The sequence below is a fragment of the Oncorhynchus nerka genome, linkage group LG23 (assembly GCF_034236695.1).
Source record: "Oncorhynchus nerka isolate Pitt River linkage group LG23, Oner_Uvic_2.0, whole genome shotgun sequence".
NCBI lineage: Eukaryota > Metazoa > Chordata > Actinopteri > Salmoniformes > Salmonidae > Oncorhynchus > Oncorhynchus nerka.
In genome coordinates, this window is record NC_088418.1 from 33,385,501 (window position 1) to 33,410,034 (window position 24,534).

At 42.1% G+C, this 24,534-nt stretch overlaps 1 protein-coding gene across 1 annotated transcript in view; it reads left to right on the forward strand.

Annotated features, from left to right (window-relative positions):
- The window catches only part of LOC135564000 (transient receptor potential cation channel subfamily M member 4-like), an 88,386-nt gene that overhangs the window by 12,359 nt on the left and 51,493 nt on the right, over window positions 1–24,534 (forward strand). Inside the window, exons 4-10 of the mRNA XM_065008390.1 lie at window positions 4,594–4,774; window positions 8,904–9,073; window positions 9,758–9,935; window positions 12,115–12,179; window positions 12,361–12,594; window positions 12,879–12,981; window positions 23,136–23,257. Of these exons, the coding sequence (XP_064864462.1) occupies window positions 4,594–4,774; window positions 8,904–9,073; window positions 9,758–9,935; window positions 12,115–12,179; window positions 12,361–12,594; window positions 12,879–12,981; window positions 23,136–23,257 (1,053 nt within the window). The remainder of the gene's footprint in view (window positions 1–4,593; window positions 4,775–8,903; window positions 9,074–9,757; window positions 9,936–12,114; window positions 12,180–12,360; window positions 12,595–12,878; window positions 12,982–23,135; window positions 23,258–24,534) is intronic.

The window sequence follows — 24,534 nt, forward strand, 5'->3', positions numbered from 1 at the left end:
CAAGAAGTTAACCGATAAAAGAAAATTGTATGTACCTAGATGTTTAATATCCATAATCTTTAAGATTATTTATTTGAATTACACGCCCTCCAATTTCACCATTTGACGGGACACCTAGCCCTAAGATTAAGCTAGATTCTTAAAATGTGTACGCCTCATTTGTGTGTTGGAGTCACTTTTCATTCTCAATTGATCTACCGTTTCTATCACAGGCTACTGTAATCTATGGGGGCTCAGGGCGGTACCATTCTGCTTATCTGATGAAGGTGCTCATGGGCGAGGAACGAGATGGACTCACATTCCATGTCATGCACACTTGTGAGCTCTGGAGCTCCACCTCCGACAGGCAGAGTCAACATACGTTGCGGGTTCGTCAGGTCATCGGTTCACCCTGACATTTCCATTCCTCTTCTGACAACAGAACTTGACCAACTGCTCACCAGGCACAGCATGGGCTGCCCAGACCGTTATGCTGTTCTTGTTATGCTGTTCTTGTTATGCTGTTCTTGTTATGCTGTTCTGCTATTCCAAGGATGTGTAACTGAAGAATATAGATTAAAAATACTCTTTCAAAATGCTGATGTTTATTTAGTTATGGATCCATAAGAAATTAATTTGTCAAATATTCCATGATATTCTTAAAATATGTGTTGACTGAATATAAGCTAGTGATGCCTGCTAAAAAATAATTCTAAATAACAAACTGGCTTTATTTACAAATTAGTGAGAATGTCTCACCCCATGTTCAAGAATAGCCTTTTTCTCACTCATTCTAGGTTAAATAAAAACAAAATCTTCAAAATATCGTTACTTTTTAAACAAAGCGATTTATTATTAATTCCTTTAGAATTATAAAAGTCTCTTATCTAATGGAAATGCCGCTTAGATATGAGTTTAGAGTCCTCCAATCCTCTAAATGTAATTATCGGCTGAGAGTTACGTCATTGAAAAAAATATGTTTTAGGCCTACCATAGGCGAAATGAGTCTCACTAGTGTTGAGTAATGTTCTGTTAAAAATGGTGTAGGTCTTATTTATTTCAAGAGAAAATTGAAGTTAGAAGCAAAAGCCTGCAACTGTTTTAGCACTGTTTCACGCTGCTCTGAGGCAAGCATGGGGACTGGTCTTGATAAATCAATTAGTTTTTTTACTTTCACTTAATTTCTGTTTGGGTATTGGTTAGACAATCATTTGAAAATTCGGGTGCAGAAATGTTATGCTCTTAGTGCAAACTTTATTTAACTAGGCAAGTCAATTCTTATTTACAAGGACAGCCTACTCCTTCCTCCCTGTCGGGGAATTGAACCCCGGTCACGCACGTGCACTGCGGGGATTCTTCAGCTAAATAGCCCAGTACTGTACTGCTGCCATATTTTCCGTTCCATCCTAATGGAAACCCAGAGGGTTTTTAGTTTTTCTTGGAATAGAAAAAAATATAATATTAATCAAATGAATTAAGCAAGTACCAGTTAAAAGTTTGGACCCACCTACTAATTCCAGGATATTTATTTATTTTTTACTATTTTCTACATTGTAGAATAATAGTGAAGACATCACAACTATGAAATAATACATATGGAATCAGTTAAAAACAAATTCTTATTTACAAGGACAGTTTACTCCTTCCTCCCCATCGGGGATTTGAATCCCGGTCTTCCGTGCGCCCCGCATTCTGTAGTACAGAAATGGCCTGCTCTCCCTTATGTAAGGAATGTTTACTACAGTATGTATTGTAGACTGCACAGAAGCATAATAAACACATTTTGTTAATAATATAATGATAAAAATACTCTTTCAAATTGTAGATGTTGATTTAGATATGGATCCATAACGAATTACTATGGAATAAATATCACTGATTTACAGAAATATTGGAACAAAGTTGTCTAATGAAGGCAAACCATTTAGAATGCTCCAATCCTGTAGCCTTCTCCTGACTGTCACATTGTACAGCGCCATATTTTCCATTCCACGAGGGTTTTGTTTTTTGTTTTTCTCTGAATAGAAACATCATAATATTAATCAAATTAATTAAGCCAAATGTCTTATCAATCCAATATACTATGTTATTACAAAAAGGTTTTAAATTCTCTGATAATGCCAATGCAGAAGACTATCAAATGCTTCTCAAAGATGTCCTCTGGTGGTCAAACTAGCAATAAGTTGCATTAACCTCTCTGCGCACGGAACCCGGTAGCGGGATGAAATTCGACAAAATACAGTGATCGCTTCATAAATAGTCATATTAAACATTCATGAAAATACAAGTGTCTCACATGCATTGAAAGCCTAGAATCTTGCTAATCCAACTGCGTTGTCAGATTTAAAAAAGGATTTACTGCGAAAGAATACGATGCGATTATCTGAGGATAGAGCCCCATAAAAAAACAACGATTTCAACCAGCACAGGTGTAACAAAATCACAAACTGCAATAAAATAAATAGTTTACCTTTGACGATCTTCCTCTGTTTGCAATCCCAATGCTCATTGTTTGATCAAATCCATTTTTATAGCCTAACACGAAACATTTTGTGAACCGCTTGTGTCGTGAATTCCGTCTCATTCCATTTTCGATGACACACTCGAGGTAAATACACACACAGAACGTGACTTTTCCAGTCATGTTTGGTTTCATTGCAATCAACTGGTTTGTTTGTAACACAACCAAACCTGATGGGTCATTTCGCGGGACGTATTGACTATAAGAAACCGATTTGAAGACAACAAGTAATGACATCATTGTGCACCAATGATTTGCCCTCTGTTTCGTTGATTGACTGTATTTTAACCCAATGACCACTGATCATCTTGAAATCTAGCTGGGTAGATGTGTTGGAAGACCAACCCATGTAGTAAACTCCGGCGTAAAGAGGGTCATTCAACAATGAAGTTTCATACCGGAAGGAGCAACGCATGTTGCGCACAGTGTTGTTTTGGTAAAGCGCATATTCAGCTGTTTATATATCAATCATTATGGCGACTAAGTCAGGGAAATCTAAGTCTAGATATACAGATGTACACACAATTTTAGAAGAAATTGACCGAGGACGATTTATTTATCGATTCCCAAATGGAGGAATATTTTTTGAACGGAGAGGACATAGTTTTGGACTGGTAAGTTCTTCTCATGCTAATGCCGTTGTTTGAAATTAATAATATAAAATATTATTTGTGAAATGAAATAGCCTATTTGAGGCTGTTGAGGGGAGGGCAGGACCACAACAATTGCCAAAGTGAAATGGAGACAGTAGATACAGCTGGTCTGTTGTAATATAATAAAGACAGTAGATCTAGCTAGTCTGTCATAATATAATAGAGACAGATCTAGCTGAAATGTCATAATATAAATGAGACTAGATCTAGCAGGTCTATAATAATATATCCAACCTTATGTTCCCTGTACTCTATATATATCTGTTTATTATACCTGTTGATACAGGGCTCATATGTGAAACTATTCGAACTGAACATTTTCTTTCACAGTGACACTGACTCCGAATGGGAGCCCCCAGTGCCAAGGTGTCCATCCCCCACTGAAGCTCCTGCCACAAGTGGTGTTCATCTGCGCAAATGTATTTCTGCAGGCATGGATGTGCTATGGCACCTGGCATCAGCAGCATAATATTGTGTCGAGGACTGAGGGTCTTCCATGTATTGAAAGTGTTATTTTGTAAATGTATATTTTTTTTCTTCATGTTTTTTCGCTATTTTTTTTGGGGGGGGGGGGGTGTTAGAATACCATTTTGGTATTTTGTATATAGTTGTTCCATTCAAAATGTATAACTTCACCAATTTGGCCCCTTGGTACATTTGGGCTACTTGTGTGGGACACCTGGGTCACTTCATGTCATGTAGCACACTCATTTGGGAAGTTATCATTCTGAAACTTTGCACAAGTACTGTTGCCCTCTAATGTTTTCACTGAAATTGTCCCCATCATCCTATCTGAATGTTTGTTTTATCTTGTTCATTTTAAAGATGATGATATAAAAATAAAAAACCTGATTTTTTTTTTTCATTGTATTATCTAATCCAGATATGTTGCGTTATATTCTCCTACATTCAATTCACATTTACACAAACTTCAGAGTGTTTTCTTTCAAATGGTACCAAGAATATGCATATCCTTGGTTCTGTGCCTGAGCTACAGGCTGTTAGATTTGGGTATGTCTTCAGGCGGAAGTTGAAAAAAGTAGTTATTAACAGAAAAAATGGCTGACAAATAGATAACATGCCACAGAATGCTGCAGCAGCCCCACAGTGTGCCGCAGTATGACACAACTTTTAAAGGAGGAACCACTATAGATCTATTTTCTTTCTCACTATGTATGTGCTTGTCTGACTGTTTCTCTCTCTGCTGCTTCCATCTTTCATACTGCTTTCTTTCTCCTGTCAACATTAATTTTGTTCTTGAATTGATTAATCATCATTACTATGGCTTTCTGGTGGTAATGATAGAGCAGAGATCTTTTACATTTAGTGCAGATGAAGGGAAGGAGACGAAGAGAGTATACTATACTATATACTTTATACAATATTATTGTATAGACTGTCTACTATTGGCATGTACTATTCTTTCTCTCTCTCCCCTAGTTCCTGCGTCTCTCGTGGGACACCCCTCCTTCCATCGTCTACACCCTGATGACGGCCCACTGGGGGCTACCTCCGCCCAACCTGGTGGTGTCAGTGGTGAGCGGGGAGGGGAGAGCAAAGGTCAAGACATGGGTACGGGAGGTCCTGAGGCAGGGATTGGTCAAAGCCTCCCAGAGCACAGGTACTGATGGAACCGCCTCCTCTCCTTACTCAATGGCACTTTCTGAACACGCATGTGGATAAAGATGGCAGAATACAGATATGACGTCATAGTGCTAAAACAATCTACAGAGTTTTTAAACTATGGCGCACAACATTGTTCAATTGGGATCATGTATACTGTGCTAAATACAGATATAAAAAGAGGGTAACGGTGAGAAAGCTACAATACAGAAAACGTATTAAGTCCATGGAGGCCGCCACCTTTGTGCATATCCGCTTTTGTAAATCATAATGAGTAGGTGAGATTTTTTATATGATATATATATTTTTTATATATATGATATGATGACGGAGGTCAGTTATTATTTTATTTTTTATGAGCATACCTTATATTATTTTTATTATTTCTATTACATCATGTCATTCATATTCCATTCAGTCATGTCAATGTAACATTGACACGTTTAAGCTACGACATGATACTCAAATTTTCCCTAACCCATCATGAGGTTGCTACAACCTAGCCTGTAACTGAAAGTTTACAGCATAGGTGCACAGATCGAGAGAACATTTTTAGTCATCACAATAACAGACATTGACACATTCAATACCGCCTTCCCCACTCTTGCCTGCATGTAGTTGATCTAGGGTGTTAAACAACAGTTGCAAACGAGAGTTTCTGTTGGACAAATTCAGGTATGTTTATACCCGTTTCGATCCGTTTGCTTCCGTTTATCCCCATTTTTCAACAGAATCGGCAGAATGAATACAGCCCTGATCAAACACAGTTCACTTTCATAGCAGCAAAATACAAACAGCATGATTATTTTTATCGTTGTATAATTCCTTCTCACATCTACGCGATCTCCTCCTCTCACATTTTTCCCTTAACTTGTGGACATAAGTGCACAACACATTAGCTGTCTCTGACCAGGCGAAAAAACCTTCCCAAGCCTAACCTTCATATCATAACCGCTAACCTCTACACATTACATTGTTGTCACCATATTAGTTAACGTCATAGCCGCTGCAATCATGCAGTACAGTCAGCAAGCAGTTTAGTAGTTACACCGGCGGGCCCTGGCGGCATTAAATTAATAAAACCAGAAGCTTACCTTGACTTGGAAGAGTTCCAGTGTTGGATAGCCTTAGCTAGCTAGCTAACATATAGCACCCCTCTCTTTTTAGGTAGGTAAAAACTAGCTAGCTAGATGGGGTGGCAGGTTGCCTAGAGTGTTGGGCCAGTAACCAAAAGGTTGCTGGATTGAATCCCCGAGCTGACAAGGTAAAAATATGTTGTTCTGCCCCTGAATAAGAGAGTTAAGCCACTGTTCCCTGGTAGGCTGTCATTGTAAATAAGAATTTGTTTTTAACTGACTTTCCTAGTTAAATTAAGCCGTGGAAAAAAATACAACAAAATATAGCTCTTTCTTGTCATTAATTTTTAAAGAAAATGATTTGTTCAAAACTGTTCAAGTGTTGTCTTTCTCTCTCTTTGAGTCAACTACTCACCACATTTTATGCATTGCAGCGCTAGCTAGCTGTAGTTTATGCTTTCAGTACTAGATTCATTCTCTGATCCTTTGATTGGGTGGACAACATGTCAGTTCATGCTGCAAGAGCTCTGATATGTTGGAGGACGTCCTCCGGATGTTGTCATAATTACTGTGTAAGTCTATGGAAGGGGGTGAGAACCATGAGCCTGCTAGATCAATGTACCCGGAGGAGGACGGAAACTAGCTGTCCTCCAGGTAGATCATGGTGCTTCCCTACAGAGTGCTGTTGAGGCTGCTTTAGACCTTCATTGCAAAAAGTGTGTTTTAATAAATTATTTGGTGACGTGAATATATTTAGTATAGGTTTATCTAAAAAGGATAACTTTTTTAATGTCTCACTATTTTAATTTTTATGAAATCCACTAACTGTAATATATTGTGACCATTCAGGACAATACAATGGGATTTTAGGCAAATACTGAAACTCTAGGTTTTACTAAGTCACAACATTTGCTGATTTGAAAACTTTTTCCTGTAAGTGCGTACTTATAGTAACAGGAAAAACACTAAGAACTGAAGACAATTCTCACACTACTGTATGACCTCTGCCTTGCACAAAACCGCTATACAACTCTCTCGCCGTGCAATACCACAGTGAGTGTGAGCATATTTATTGTTTTGTCTTGAACTCTTAGGCCACAGAGGGACTTCTGGAGAACGACAAGTAGCTGGTGCGGGCCCGTGGCCTTGTCACTTCAGGAGAGAGGAAATGGTCATTGTACTCCAAATTAGTCCCATACCACGAGGGGTGATAGGGAATCGTGGAAATCCACTACTGTTCTCAGCTGTCCCGCCCTCTACACTCTGACCCAGTGGTTACCAAAGTTGTACAAGCTGTGACCCACCTTTCTGATCCTTTTTGAATTTTCCCGTGACCCTTTGAATATACTAGGATGACTGAATATTTGGAAAACATTGCTCTCAAACTTGTCATTATCATAAGAAGGAGAGGGGTCTTTCAAGACATAATCGCATGAATTGTCTCCCCCCAAGGGGTTCATATCTCTAGGTATTCTGCTCCATCTAGCTTATTAGTGAAGTGAGTTTATTATTATTTTTAAATTCACCTTCGCTGAAACTCCTATGTTATGCAATATATAACGTTCCTTTAATATATATATATATATATATATATATATATATATATATATATATATATATATATATATATATATACTGTATATATATATATATATATACTGTATATATATATATATATATATTTACATTTAACCTTTATTTAACTAGGCAAGTCAGTTAAGAACAAATTCTTATTTACAATGATGGCCTACACCGCCAAACCCGGATGACGCTGGGGATTTGTGCGCCGCTCTATGGGACTCCCAATCATGGGCCAGTTGTGACACAGCCTAGATTCAAACCAGGGTGTCTGTAGTGACACCTCAACCTCTGAGATGCAGTGCCTTAGACTGCTGCGCCACTCAGGAGCCCTTTATATGAGACACTCTGGATTTTAGCACCTCATTGAGAAGCTCTTCTCCCACTACTACCACTCCCCCTCTCCAGCTTCACATATGACACCCACCATTATCTCGGTTAAAAGCTACTGCTGATGCAAGCACAAATAACTTTGAACATAAGAGTGGGAGGAAAGAGAGAGTAATTGGCTCAGTAAGGAGAAGTACGAGGAGAGGACAGATGTATTTAGACAATCAATAATCCTGAATTAAAAGAGAATTATGACTAAAGAACCAGTGATAATGAGTGAGTGAGTTGCCATGACTTTTGTTTTTTGTAACATTTGGTCTCTATAAAAGTGGCCTCACAGTTCTACAAAATTGTTAAAGGAATTATATTCCTATTTGTTCATCAACCAATTCAATTAAAACACTCTGTGCATTTCTAAGAATTTGTAAGATACTTATTTGCATAAAATGGACAGAGACCAGTCTCAAAATCAATCAATAGCGTTTATTCTCGAGAGTACTGATCATAATACAATGTACATTGGTTTATATCACATTTCGTCATAGCGTTTTGAATGCTGCTCCTCCTTCTCCGATATAATGGCGAAATAGCCAAGCCTTCCCACATTGTCTGCCACCTGTTAAACAATCTACTACAAGCCCAAAGTCTCCCCACCCTGGGTAGAGACAGGATGTCCTGTAAAGAACACAGCATTCCAGCCAGTCTGACGATAGCTCCATTCGTTTCTAACAAGGAACAGACAGTCCTTCTAATTCTGGACGAAAACTACACACATTACATTCAGTATTATGATTATAATAAGATTCATACATCCATACAGTAACAAAGTAGTATTCTGTTTAGTCATAGTTCTGATTTAAATGCATACATAATTTAGTCATTATTCATAAAAATCCCTTAACAAAAATCTACAACATTAGGCCTACTCAGTTGTTTTCCTAGAAAGCAACTGACAATGACAGAATCGTCTGCTAACTTTATTAGCTATTTCTCTTGAATCATATTTGCTCCAAGTAACCATCATTACTTGTCAATGTAATACCATCTTACCACTTTGAACTGGAAATATACTTGATCATGTAATAACACCCCATGATATTCTCCCCTCTCTTTCTTTCTCTCTCTCACACACACCTACTACAGGAGCGTGGATACTGACTGGAGGCCTGCGTGAGGGTGTAGGGAGGTGTGTAGGGGAAGCGGTAAGGGACCATGCCACCGCTGCCTCATCTGTCTCCCTGAACAAGGTGGTGGCTCTGGGCATCGCTCCCTGGGGCCTGGTCCACAACCGCCAGCAGCTGGTCAATCCGCAGGTAATGCACGCTATCGTGCCGAACCAAACTGCTAACTCAGATATTTCCTTTTCACATTGTCTTTTTCAACATAGTTTAAGAAACTATGGTGGAAATGATGGTGGATATCTTGGCTTGGCTTGGCTCGGCTCAGTTTTATTTTTTTATTTAATCTTTATTTAACCAGGTAGGCCAGTTGAGAACAAGTTCTAATTTACAACTGCGAACTGGCCAAGATAAAGCAAAGCAGTGCGACACAAACAACGACACAGAGTTACACATGGAATAAACAGACGTACAGTCAATAACACAATAGGAAAAAAGTCTATATACAGTGTGTGCAAATGGCATGAGGAGGTAAGGCAATAAATAGGCCATAGTATATAGGCCAAGTAATTACAATTCAGCAAATTAAGACTGGAGTGATAGATGTGCAGATGATGATGTGCAAGTAGAAGTACTGGTGGGCAAAAGAGCAAAAAAGTCAATAAGAACAATATGGGGATGCGATAGGTAGATTGGATGGACTATTCACAGATGGGCTGTGTACAGCTGCAGCGATCGGTTAGCTGCTCAGATACCTGATGTTTAAGTTAGTGAGGGAGATAAAAGTCTCCAACTTCAGCAATTTTTGCAATTCGTTCCAGTCACAGTAGTATGAAAAGCCCTCATGTTCTGACCATGTCTTGTTTCCCCCTCTTTCAGGGTAGCTTCCCTGCTAGGTACTACTTCCAGAACACGTCCCGTGACTCATGTTGCCTGGACAACAACTACCAGGCCTTTCTTCTGGTGGATGATGGGAGTGTAGGCCGCAGAGGGGGCGAGGCAGGCTTCAGGGCCCGGCTGGAGGACTATATTTCCCATCAGCGCACAGGCATCTGGGGTGAGAGACGTTGGATTCAAATACGTCAATTTAGTCTATGTAATTCAGGCTAAACAAAAGCACGTGCCTCAGGTAAACCATGTGAGAAATAAGGGCACTACTTCCGTTGGAGGGCATCTTTATTTGAATCCATACTAGTATATGGTTTTAGCTTGTTGTTGCCACCTGACTGCGTGGCTTCATCCTATCCAAAATTCATCCTTTCCTCCTCCTTTCTTGAAGTAATCACTTATCAGCATGACTGGACAATCATGTTAGATCAGTGATCACCTCATTGAAAGGGCCTCCTTTTGTCTCTGTTGCCCTGCTCTCGTGGTTCTGGTAGAACTGGATAGGTTAAAGCCAGGCTGTCAGGTGGCAACACCAAGCTATTACCATATTACTTATATTAGTATTGATTTGAATTCTAGAGGATTATTAATCTTGCGTTACCACAGGGGTTCTATATACTTCTGGCCCTTCTTTGGACACTGTGTTAACTAACCTCCAGACGAGCTTCAATGCCATACAACTCTCCTTCCGTGGCCTCCAACTGCTCTTAAATGCAAGTAAAACTAAATGCATGCTCTTCAACCGATCGCTGCCCGCACCCGCCCGCCCGTCCAGCATCACTACTCTGGACGGTTCTGACTTAGAATATGTGGACAACTACAAATACCTAGGTGTCTGGTTAGACTGTAAACTCTCCTTCCAGACTAACATTAAGCATCTCCAATCCAAAATTAAATCTAGTATCGGCTTCCTATTTCGCAATAAAGCATCCTTCACTCATGCTGCCAAACATACCCTCGTAAAACTGACTATCCTACCGATCCTTGACTTCGGCGATGTCATTTACAAAATAGCCTCCAACACTTTACTCAGCAAATTGGATGCAGTGTGCATAGTGCCATCCATTTTGTCACCAAAGCCTCATATACTACCCACCACTGCGACCTGTATGCTCTCGTTGGCTGGCTCTCGGTGGCTGGCCCTCACTTCATATTCGTCGCCAAACCCACTGGCTCCAGGTCATCTGTAAGTCTTTGCTAGGTAAAAGCCCCACCTTATCTCAGCTCACTGGTCACCATAGCAGCACCCACCCGTAGCACGCGCTCCAGCAGGTATATTTCACTGGTCACCCCCAAAGCCAATTCGACTTTTGGCCGCTTTTCCTTCCAGTTCTCTGCTGCCAATGCCTGGAACGAATTGCAAAAATCACTGAAGCTGGAGACTCATATCTCCCTCACTAACTTCTGCACATCTTCTGCACATCTATCACTCCAGTGTTTAATTGCTAAATTGTAATTATTTTGCCACTATGGCCTATTTATTGCCTTACCTCCCTTATCTTACCTCATTTGCACACATTGTATATAGACTTTTTCTATTGTGTTATTGACTGTATGTTTGTTCATTCCATGTGTAACTCTGTGTCGTTGTTTGTGTCGCACTGCTTTGCATTATCTTGTCCAGGTCGCAGTTGTAAATGAGAACTTGTTCTCAACTGGCCTACCTGGTTAAATAAAGGTGAATTTAAATAATTAAATAAAAAGGTCCCCCCCCAAAAAATGTATTGAAAAAAAAAATATATATATATAGTAACTTAAAAATGAAGAAAAATCAATGGCATTATAACCATTCAATGCTGTTATTATTGTCTATGACCTCTGACATCACCTAGTTGTGTACTGAAATGCCTAGAGTAGCTATTGCATTTTCAGGTTGACATCGTGAGAGTGCACACTATGCCATCCTGTGGTGAGAGTACAGCACTGCATGCATGATAATACGATTTTACAACTATGGCATCTGTTGGACCTCAGCCATGGCATAGTCTAGTTCTTCTGGCAAGTGTAGGAGAGCATGCCGGGCTAGCCATTACATGTCACATCATGTCTTTTCAATGAGCTTATCAAAATGTAAATGCAAGCACACAGAGTTGAAAAGGTCATCTTAGACGATTAATTCTTTGAGTGCAGTGACACACATTATCAAAATGCATTGCGCTAAAAACTTTGCTATTCTTAACATTATGTTTCTCTTATCTGTGTAGGAACCTTGTAATACACTAGTGCTTTCTTAGTTTGCCTGCCACAAATAGTCATGTATAGCTAACAGAAACTTTTGAGAAATTTCAAGCTGTTACTCAGTTGTTTTTGTGGGATGTTGTAATAATTTCTGAACATCTGTCTGTCAGGCAGTGGAAGCATTGACATCCCCGTCCTGTGCATGCTGATATCAGGAGAGACAACCATGCTGGAGGTACAATCACATGACTTAATTTCTTATAGTCTGAGTAGTTTTATTTACAAACCCTTTTTGATGATCAATCTATTAGTTGCTCATTGCTATCGGTGTATATTGCAAGGCTTGTATATCACCCTCCCTTCTCCCACTTCCCTCCTCTGTCCTCCCTCCCCTCTTCCCTCTCTCTCCTTCCCAGCGGTTGGATCTCTCTCTGAGGAACTCCATGCCCTGGCTGGTGCTGGCGGGGTCGGGTGGTGTGGCCGACCTCGTCAGTGACGTCCTGGAGAGCCTATCGTCTGCGCCCCCTGTCCTGTCCTCCACCGAGGGGGAGGGGGAGGCGGGACCTAGTGTGGACCTTAAAGACAGAGTGGCCGAGAGGGTTAGGAAGCACTTTCCATCCGAAACAGAGATAGACAAACTGGTAGAACGGGTAAGAGCAGGGGAGAATGTGGGGCAGTCTTTTGCTGCACAGGGTAATTTTCTCAGCTAAGCATTGTCTTTCACGGCTTCCTCTCTTCTATTCCTTTCCCTCATTGCCACTAACAGGTGAAAGGGTTGGATAGGTTTTCAACATAATTATTTCAATTGACATTGAAAAGCCTGACCACAATAAAGAGCCTCTCAAATATTGCCCTTGAACAGTGTTTGCCAAACTGGTCATCATACTATTTTCACCGACACCTCAGCATCTCTCCTCCTATCCCATGTTCACAGGTTCTGAGCATCTACCTGAACAGGGATCTGATCACTGTCTACCACGGAGAGCAGGAGGGACCAGATGACTTTGACACGGTCTTGCTCAAAGCCTTGGTTAGAGGTATGATACACCGTATCACCCCTGTTTCGCGAATGCAATCATTGCATGAGTGGAATAATTTGACTTCAGCCCATATGTATCCACAGTTCACACCGCTGATCCATACTGTATAAGCTGATGCAGGACATAATTCCAAATCAAATCAAATGTTATTTGTCACATGAGCCGAATAAAACAGGTGTAGACCTTACAGTGAAATGCTTCCAAGCCCTTAACCAACAATCCAGTTTTAAGAAAAATACAAAAAAGTAAGAAATAATAGAAACACATTTTTAAAGTGCAGCAGTAAAATACCAATAGCGAGGCTCTATACAGGGGGTACCGGTACAGAGTCAATGTGCGGGGGCACCAGTTAGTCAAGGTAATAGAGGTAATATGTACATGTAGGTAGAATTATTAAAGTGACTATGCATAGATAATTAACAGAGAGTATTTTTAGAGTATTCCTCTGACACTGTCTGGTATAGAGGTCCGGGATGGCAGGAAGCTTGGCCCCGGTGATGTACTGGGCCGTACACACTACCCTCTGTAGTGCCTTGCGGCCGGAAGCCAAGCAGTTGCCATAGCAGGCACTGATGCATCCCATCAGGATGCTCTTGATGGTGCAGCTGTAGAATATTTTGAGGATCTGAGGACCCATACCAAATCTTTTCAGTCTCCTGAGGAGGAATAGGTGTTGTTGTGCCCTCTTCACAACTGTCTTGGTGTGCTTGGACCATGTTAGTTTGTTGGTGATGTGGACCTGCTCTACTACAGCCCGTCGATGAGATTGGGGTCGTGCTCAGTCCTCCTTTTCCTGTAGTCCAATATCATCTCTTTTGTCTTGATCACGTTGAGGGACAGGTTGTTGTCCTTGCACCACATGGTCAAGTCTCTGACCTGCTCACTATAGGCTGTCTCATCGTTGTCGGTGATCAGGCCTACCACTGTTGTGTCATCGGCAAATTTAATGATGGTGTTGGAGTCGTGCCTGGCCATGCAGTTATGAGTGAACAGGGTGTACAGGAGGGGACTGAGCCCGCACCCCTGAGGGGCTCCCGTGTTGAGGATCACCGTGGCGGCCTGTTAGGAAGTCCAGGGTCCAGTTGCAGAGGGAGGTGTTTAGTCCCAGGGTCCGTAGCTTAGTGATGAGCTTTGAGGGCACTATGGTGTTGGAATGCTGAGCTGTAGTCAATGGATAATATTCTCACATAGGTGTTCCTTTTGTCCAGGTGTGAAAGGGCAGTGTGGAGTGCAATAGAGATTGCATCATCTGTGGATCTGTTGGGGCGGTATGCAAATTTGAGTGGGTCTAGGGTTTCTGGGATAATGGTGTTGTGAGCCATGACCAGCCTTTCAATGCACTTCATGGCTACAGATGTGAGTGCTACGGGTTGGTAGTCATTTAGGCAGGTTACCTTAGTGTTGTTGGGCACAAGGACTATGGTGGTCTGCTTGAAACATGTTGGTTTTACAGACTTGGACAGGGAGAGGCTGAAAATGTCAGTGAAGACACTTGCCAGTTAGTCAGCGCATGCTCGGTGTACATGTCCTGGTAATCCGTCTGGCTGTGAGGCCTTGTGAATGTTGACCTTTTTAAAAGTCTTTTACTCATATCGGCTGTGGAGAGATCGTGATCACAGAGTTGTCCGGAACCAGTCCTCTATTTGTATATTATTTTTTCTTTCAAACATTTTATTTAGTCTTTCCATAAAGACAACCAACAACAACACAAAGCAATGAACATGTACAAAATAGATAAAAACAAAGACGGAGACAAATACACAGTCCCCTGTGTAAAACTATCCATGACTTCCAAGAGTAAAACAAGCTAGAATAGGCAAATGAGAAAGTAATGTCTCTGCATTTTACAGTTATCTTTTTGACAATTGTTCTTCCATGATAATGATGTATATCCCCTTCCCACTCCTCTCCCTATTCCCCTCACCACCCAAACAAATTATTAGAAGTATTGAATTCCAATGGTACAAACAGCAATACCCAGATGCTTGGTGGGTTATGGGTTGTCAATCCCCTTCAGTAGTATATTTGCACACTCATCTCCTATAAACCGAACTACAGGGCTCCAGATACAGTGCCTTTGGAAAGTACTCAGACCCCTTGACTTTTTCCAAAAATGTTTACGTTACACCCTTATTTTAAAATTGATTGAATGAATACAAATCCTCAGCGATCTACACACAATACCCCATAATGACAAAGCGAAAACAGGTTTTTCAATTTTTTTTGTGCAAATGTACAATTTTTCACAAGTATTCAGAACCTTTGCTGTGAGACTCAATTGAGCTCAGGTGCATCCTGCTTCCATTGATCATCCTTGAGATGTTTCTACAACTTGATTGGAGTCCACCTGTGGTAAATTCAATTGATTGGACATGATTTGGAAAGTCTCACACGTGTCTATATAAGGTTCCACAGTTGACAGTGCATGTCAGAGCAACAACCAAGCCATGAGGTCGAAGGAATTGCCCGTTGAGCTCCGAGACAGGATTGTGTTGAGGCACAGATCTGGGGGGAAAAAATATCTGCAGCATTGAAGGTCCCCAAGAAGACAGTGGCCTCCATCATTCTTAAATGGAAGAAGTTTGTAACCACCAAGACTCTTCCTAGAGCTGACTGCCCAGGGGAGACGGGCCTTGGTCAGGGAGGTGACCAAGAACCTGATGGTCACTCTGACAGAGCTCTAGAGTTCCTCTGTTGGGATGGGAGAAACTTCCAGAAGGACAACCATCTTTGCAGCACTCCACTAATCAGGCCTTTATTGTAGAGTGGCCAGACGGAAGCCAGTAAAAGGCACATGACAGCCTGCTTGGCACTTAAAGACTCTCAGACCATGAGAAACAAGATGCCCTGGTCTGATGAAACCAGGATTGAACTCTTTGACCTGAATGCTAAGCATCACATCTGGATTAAATCTGTCATGAAGCATGGTGGTGGCAGCATCATGCTGTTGGGATGTTTTTCAGTGGCAGGGACTGGAAGACTAGTCAGGATCGAGGGAAAGATGAACGGAGCAAAGTACAGAGAGATCCTTGATGAAAACTTGCTCCAGAGCGCTCAGGACCTCAGACTGGGGCGAAGGTTCACCTTCCAACAGAACAATGACCCTATGCACACAGCCAAGACAACGCAGGAGTGGCTTCGGGACAGGTCTCTGAATGTCCTTGAGTGGCCCGGACTTGAACCTGATCGAACACCCTTTTTCTTTTTCTTTGATTTGATCTCTGGAGAGACCTAAAAATAGCTGTACAGAGACACTCCCCATCCAACCTAACAGAGCTTGAGAGGATCTGCAGTAAAGAATGGGAGAAACTCTCCAAATATCAAATCAAATCAAATTTTATTTGTCACATACACATGGTTAGCAGATGTTAATGCGAGTGTAGCGAAATGCTTGTGCTTCTAGTTCCGACAATGCAGTAATAACCAACGAGTAATCTAGCTAACAATTCCAAAACTACTACCTTATACACAAGTGTAAAGGGATAAAGAATATGTACATAAAGATATATGAATGAGTGATGGTACAGAGCGGCATAGGCAAGATGCAGTAGATGGTATCGAGTACAGTATATACATATGAGATGAGTATGTAAACAAAGTGGCATAGTTTAAAGTGGCTAGTGATACATGTATTACATAAAGATGCAGTAGATGATATAGAGTACAGTATATACGTATACATATGAGATAAATAATGTAGGGTATGTAAACATTATATTAAGTAGCATTGTTTAAAGTGGCTAGTGATATATTTTACATCAATTCCCATTATTAAAATGGCTAGAGTTGAGTCAGTGTGTTGGCAGCAGCAGCCACTCAATGTTAGTGGTGGCTGTTTAACAGTCTGATGGCCTTGAGATAGAAGCTGTTTTTCAGTCTCTCGGTCCCAGCTTTGATGCACCTGTACTGACCTCGCCTTCTGGATGATAGCGGGGTGAACAGGCAGTGGCTCGGGTGGTTGTTGTCCTTGATGATCTTTATGGCCTTCCTGTGACATCGGGTGGTGTAGGTGTCCGGTGATGCGTTGTGCAGACCTCACTGCCCTCTGGAGAGCCTTACGGTTGTGGGTGGAGCAGTTGCCGTACCATGCGGTGATACCGACAGGATGCTCTCGATTGTGCATCTGTAGAAGTTTGTGAGTGCTTTTGGCGACAAGCCAAATTTCTTCAGCCTCCTGAGGTTGAAGAGGCGCTGCTGCGCCTTCTTCACGATGCTGTCTGTGTGGGTGGACCAATTCAGTTTGTCTGTGATGTGTACGCCGAGGAACTTAAAACTTACTACCCTCTCCACTACTGTTCCATCGATGTGGATAGGGGGGTGTTCCCTCTGCTGTTTCCTGAAGTCCACAATCATCTCCTTAGTTTTGTTGACGTTGAGTGTGAGGTTATTTTCCTGACACCACACTCCGAGGGCCCTCACCTCCTCCCTGTAGGCCGTCTCGTCGTTGTTGGTAATCAAGCCTACCACTGTTGTGTCGTCCGCAAACTTGATGATTTAGTTGGAGGCGTGCGTGGACACGCAGTCGTGGGTGAACAGGGAGTACAGGAGAGGGCTCAGAACGCACCCTTGTGGGGCCCCAGTGTTGAGGATCAGCTGGGTGGAGATGTTGTTACCTACCCTCACCACCTGGGGGCGGCCCGTCAGGAAGTCCAGTACCCAGTTGCACAGGGCTGGGTCGAGACCCAGGGTCTCGAGCTTGATGACGAGTTTGGAGGGTACTATGGTGTTAAATGCTGAGCTGTAGTCGATGAACAGCATTCTCACATAGGTATTCCTCTTGTCCAGATGGGTTAGGGCAGTGTGCAGTGTGGTTGAGATTGCATCGTATGTGGACCTATTTGGGCGGTAAGCAAATTGGAGTGGGTCTAGGGTGTCAGGTAGGGTGGAGGTGCCCGGTAGGTAGGGTGGATGTGGTCCTTGACTAGTCTCTCAAAGCACTTCATGATGACGGAAGTGAGTGCTACGGGGCGGTAATCGTTTAGCTCAGTTACCTTCGCTTTCTTGGGAACAGGAACAATGATGGCCCTCTTGAAGCATGTGGGAACAGCAGACTGGGATAGGGATTGATTGAATATGTCCGTAAACACACCAGCCAGCCTGTCTGCGCATGCTCTGAGGGCGCGGCTGGGGATGCCGTCTGGGCCTGCAGCCTTGCGAGGGTTAACACGTTTAAATGTTTTACTCACCTCGGCTGCAGTGAAGGAGAGTCCGCATGTTTTGGTTGCTGGCCGTGTCAGTGGCACTGTATTGTCCTCAAAGCGGGCAAAAAAGTTATTTAGTTTTCCTGGGAGCAAGGCATCCTGGTCCGTGACTGGGCTGTTTTCTTTTTTGTAATCCGTGATTGACTGTAGACCCTGCCACATACCTCGTGTCTGAGCCGTTGAATTGTGACTCTACTTTGTCTCTATACTGACGCTTAGCTTGTTTGATTGCCTTGCGGAGGGAATAGCTACACTGTTTGTGTTCGGTCATGTTTCCGGTCACCTTGCCCTGAATAAAAGCAGTGGTTCCCGCTTTCAGTTTCACGCGAATGCTGCCATCAATCCACGGTTTCTGGTTTGGGAATGTTTTAATCGTTGCTATGGGAACGACATCTTCAACGCACGTTCTAATGAACTCGCTCACCAAATCAGCGTATTCGTCAATGTTGTTGTTTGACGCAATACGAAACATATCCCAGTCCACGTGATGGAAGCAGTCTTGGAGCGTGGAATCAGATTGGTCGGACCAGCGTTGAACAGAGCTTCTTGTTTTAGCTTTTGTCTGTAGGCAGGGAGCAACAAAATGGAGTCGTGGTCAGCTTTTCCGAAAGGAGGGCGGGGCAGGGCCTTATATGCATCGCGGAAGTTGGAATAGCAATGATCCAAGGTTTTACCAGCCCTGGTTGCGCAATCGATATGCTGATACAATTTAGGGAGTCTTGTTTTCAGATTAGCACAGGTGTGCCAAACTTGTAGTGTCATACCCAAGAAAACTCGAGGCTGTAATCGCTGCCAAAGGTGAGTCAACAAAGTACTGAGTAAAGGGTCTGAACATTTATGTAAATGTGATATTTCAGTTTTTTATATTTAATACATTTGCAAAAATTCTAAAGAACAGTTTTTGCTTAGTCATAATGGGGTATTGTGTGTAAAAATATTTCATCAATTTTAGAATAAGACTGTAATGTAACAAAATGTGGAAAAAGTCTAGGGGTCTGAATACTTCTCGAATGCACTGTACATGTTTTGTGATATCAAAAAATAACTATAATGAGTAGGAAATGCTACAATAGCCTACTATCAATAAAATCTATTCTGCTTGTTGTCCTACTACAAATTATGGGATAGGCCTATCGGTAAAAAAAATTGCCTAAAGAAAGTTTGTGTGTCACGTGTACTCCTTCTCCGGCCTCTAGGTCACCAGGCTGCTCATTTATTGCGCATACCTGTCACCAGCGTTAAGTGCATTTGCACATAATGAAACTCACCTGGACTCCATCACCTTGATTACCTGCCCTTATATACCACTCCCTTTGTTTTCTTCCCCAGTCATCAAATGAGCATATATCATGTTATAAAAAACGGAAAAGTCCTTTAAATTACTGTTGGTTGGGCAAATTACTTATGATTCATGCCTGTTTAGTAGGCTAAGTATAATTCATGGTTGGATTTGGTTAGGGTGTCGCCTACAAGGCTTCACCATAGGCCCAACAATCAGTCCAAGATTTAAATGAGTAAATAACATACAGTATGTCTATGAATCCTATCATATTGTGATTATCTGTAATTACATTTTTGGTTGTCTCTTTTAATCTGCTAGGTAAATTAAGTAGCCTATCAAAATACCGTATCGTACCCACAAGCGAACCCTGTCCATCCTCCTGTGTCGTCTTGTCATTAGCGTCAAGAATTGTCTTTACTTGCTGCGCAGAGTTGGTTTGATGGAGTTGTTGTAATAGGCCTCTTCGTCTTGGGGGTTCAGAAAGGTTTTGGTAGCTCCTTGGGAGGTGATGATCAGTCTGGCAGGGTGAATTAGCCCGTGCTGGGTCTCTGCCTCACGTAGGTACACCCTGATATTGTTGTCAAGGCTCTCTTTTTGGTCATATCAGCAGTCATGTTGGGAAACATCTTTTGCCTTCATCCCACAAAAGTTAATATCTCATTTCTTCCTTGACAACTGTATGATTGCGTGTTTGACCTGACAACGCTGCATCCTCACGATCATCACGCAGGGTCAGCATGCCAAGATGGTTTGATCCAATTCCGATGTGTGTTCTCCACTGCTGGTTCACTGGACAGTTCCTCAGCCTGGAACAGTTCTGTGAAGAATGCTGTCATGTAAGCTGTTGGATTTCCCTGTTCAATGCCGTTATCAAATCCTGTGACACGAAGATTACATTTACGACTGCATTTCCAAAACTTCAAGCTTGTTAAGTTCAGTCACCCTGCCATCCACTTTAGGCATGGCTTCTTCAGCTATGGCTGTCTTCTCGTTTCATTCAGCAACTGATGTCCTAATTGTTTCCAGACTTGGTTGGAGCTTGTCTATTGCTGTGCCTATCTCTTCCTGTATGATAGAACAGATGGGGATAGGGCTTTCGGATTCATTCAACTCATTTTCTCTCACTGCAGCTTGCGAACCCGATTCGGTGCCCAACATTGCGCCGACAGTGTGGTTTCTCGGTTTCTCTGAGCTTTCCGTGCTCACTCCATGCGACCGAAACAGGAAGTGATCTCTATTTGTATTTGAACTGTCATGACTCTCTGGAGTCAAGATTAGCTCACAAGATTAGCTCGGCACAGGGCTGACAGCAGGATTAGCTCGGCACAGGGCTGACAGCAGTGTAGGCTGGTGACTTGAAAAAATGAGGAGGATGGAAGACCAATGGTATAGGCGCGGACCAAATGATAAAACGCATTTGAAAAATCATCAAAGACAAAGGATTTTAACCTAAACGTTTAATAAAGACATTTATAGTAAAATATTATGGGGAAGGGAATGAGAAGGCTACAGTGTTGGGAAGGGCAGCAGTGATTGAATGAGGGTATTTGGCGTGAGTAGAGGTGTTCAGAGGCTTCAGTGGCAAAAAAGTTTCATCATGGATGGATGGATGGTGAGGTAGAAGAGCCCAACTCCTCCACTAAGGGCAGGACAGGATTTGGCTGGGAAGACAAAAAAGCAATAAGACACAGTTAGACAAAAGAGCTAAGAATGAGTTAGTCCAAGCAAGGAGTAAATCACACTTGTGTGATAATGTGATTGTGTTTGTGTATGGGATTGACTCTACATAGTAGAAGAAGAACATGTATAGATGTACTCACAGTGCTTGGAGAGGAAACATTCAATGTGCCAGTGGATAAAAGGGCATATGGGGAATAACAGACAGCAGAGGACCAGGGGGTTCAGTTCTTCAGAGGGGCATAGACTGTTCAGTTCTTCAGAGAACTAAACAGCCCTGTGCCCTCTGAAGAACTAAACAGCCCCGTGCCCTCTGAAGAACTAAACAGCCCCGTGCCCTCTGAAGAACTAAACAGCCCCGTGCCCTCTGAAGAGCTAAACAGCCCCGTGCCCTCTGAAGAACTAAACAGCCCCGTGCCCTCTGAAGAACTAAACAGCCCTGTGCCCTCTGAAGAACTAAACAGCCCTGTGCCCTCTGAAGAACTAAACAGCCCCGGCTGTCCATGGAGTGTGGGTGAGTTACTGTTGAAAACCAAATGTTCATGAAACATAATTTCATAAACAATTAAACTAATTAAAACCTTATTATAATGGGGAAAACATGTTAAAACCTTACTTTAAAGTTGAAGTCCATTCTTCTCATAGTCTGGTTGGCAAACTGGTCGATGGCCTCATACCAGTAAGGATCTTTCTGCAGTGATTTAAGAATTCTCCTCTCTATGGATACAATTACAAGGTTCCTCAGTGTCTCTTGTCCCATAGTGTTCTGAGAGTTGCAGCCTCTTGAGGTAGGAGAAGCTTCGCTCCACCCCAGCTGATGTTGCCCCCATAGTAGCAACTAGGCAGCCTGCACAGCCCAGGCATCACTTCATCAAGTCCACTGCTCTTATAGTGCAGGATTGTGTCAGACAGCTTTGCAATGTTCCCTTGAATCTCCTCATCACAGTAAAACACTTGTTTTCAGTCTTTCCTGATGAATTTTTTTTCCCAATAGTCTGCAATAGGCTTGTCAGAGCATCATCTGGGAATTTTCTCTTGAATTAATCAAATTTACTACCATCTAACAACTCCAGGAATCGCATGCAGTTCAGGCTTTTCTGAGACTTCATGTTATTATGAATTGAGTCATACAGTGCTTTGTAGGTGCCTTAGATCCTGAGTGCCCTGCCGACGCTTCATCCTGTGCATGATGTCTGGATCCTCTTTCACGCTTGCTGTCTATATGGCACTGAATGCTACATCAGACTTTTGCTCCTCCATTCTGCTTGTTAGAATCTCTATTCTTTTACATTAGGCTACATCCATGGCTTTCTGCTGTACTATGTCAAACACAACATCTGTGTGAGCAAATATCTCCTCAAAAGTTAGAAGTAAAAATCTTCCAGCTTTGCCTTGAACCCATCTGCACATGACACAGTATCATCATCCATGGTAGGGTGCTCTATAATATGGTAATGATGGACTGTCGTTTCTCTTTGTTATTTGAGCTGTTCTTGCCATAATATGGGCTTAGCCTTATTTGGTAAAATACCATCTTCTGTATACCACCCCAACCTTGTCACAACACAACTGATTGGCTCAAACGCATTAAGAAGGAAAGACATTCCACTATATAACTTTTAACAAGGCACACCTGTTAGTTGAAATGCATTCCAGGTGACTACCTCTTGAAGCTGGTTGAGAGAATGCCTAGAGTCTGCAAAGCTGTCATTAAGGCAAAGGGTGGCTATTTTGAAAAATCTCAAATATATTTTTATATTTGTTTAACATGATTCTATTTGTGCTATTTCATAGTTTTGATGTCTTCACTATTATTCTACAATGTAGAAAATACTACAAATTAAGAAAAACCTTTGAATGAGTAGGTGTTTCCAAACTTTTGACTGGTACTGTATGTGTACAGTATCATCAAGTCAAGATGTGTGTTTGTGTGTGTGTGTCTGTCTGTCTCTCTGTGTCTATGCGTGTCTCTTTGCACGTGTGTGTGTCAGCGAGTAAGCAGCGTGTGTCAAGTGAAGCCAGCCCCTACACTGAGGAGCTGAAGCTGGCGGTTACCTGGAACAGAGTGGACATCGCCAAGAGTGAGCTCTTCAATGGAGACATCCACTGGAGGGTGAGACACTCATGTTCCCAATCAACCCCTAGACCCTAGGCCAGGATTCCCCAACTGGCTGCATTCCCAAAGTTTTTTGGGGGGACATAATAGACTCAAAACACCAGGAAATCAGCTCCAAGTGATATTCATTTAAGAAAAGTATTCCACACATAATGGAGAGAAACGTGATTGTATACAAATGTAAGCAAAGTTTGATATTATGTTGTAGTCAAACATTATATCTGTTTGGGCTTCTTGTGGTCAATTTGCCATCTACAAATTATTTATAATTATATTCTGGCCCCCTGACCATCTGCTCAAGAAAATAATTATTGAATGGCTGAATCTAGTTGTTGATCCCTGGTTTAGGCCCAATGCACTATTGTGAAAATTCCACCAAGCCTTATCAGAGGTCTAGGAGGATTGGGAAATGGAGGGGATCAAATCGGGACAGGGTTTCTCAATACTTTCACTTAAAAAAAATAAAAAATTATCCACAGAGAACTTAGTAGTAGATCATTTCTCTCTTCCAGCCACACAGCCACGAGAGATTAACAACTTTAAAATTGATGTGTGAATGCTGATCTTCTGTGCGCGAGCACTGTTTTACAAGTGGCGTGTGAGTCTGGATTGTCGAGAGAAATAATACACTACTTTAGCCACAAAGGCTTTGGGAGACCCAGCCTATTCCATCTATACAGCAGCTGTCAAAGACCTGTTCCATCAGATTCAAGTTTATGTGCCATTTCATTGTAGGTTTGTACATACACTGAGTATACAAAACATTAAGAACTCTTTCCATGACATAGACTGACCAGGTAAATCCAGGTGAAAGCTGTGATCCCTTATTGCCACTTGTTAAATCCACTTCCGTTAGTGTAGATGAAGGGAAGACAATTGAGACATGGATTGTGTATGTTTGCCATTCAGAGGATGAATTGGCAAGATAAAAGATTTGTGTCTTTGAACAGGGTTTGATAGTAGGTGCCAGGCACATTGGTTTTTGTCAAGAACTGCAACGCTGCTGGGTTTTTCATGCTTACCAGTTTCCTGTGTGTATCAAGAATGGTCTACCACCCAAAGGATATCCAGCCAACTTGACACAACTGTGGGAAGCATTGGAGTCAACATGAGCAGCATCCCTGTGGAACTCTTTCGACATCTTGTAGAGTACATGCCGGATTAATTAAGGCTCTTCTATGTGAGGGGGGGGTGCAGTGTAGAGGTCATGATCATCTCATGCACAGTAAGGTAGCTCCCATGACACTGTATTCGTAGACTGCAGTGCTCATTAG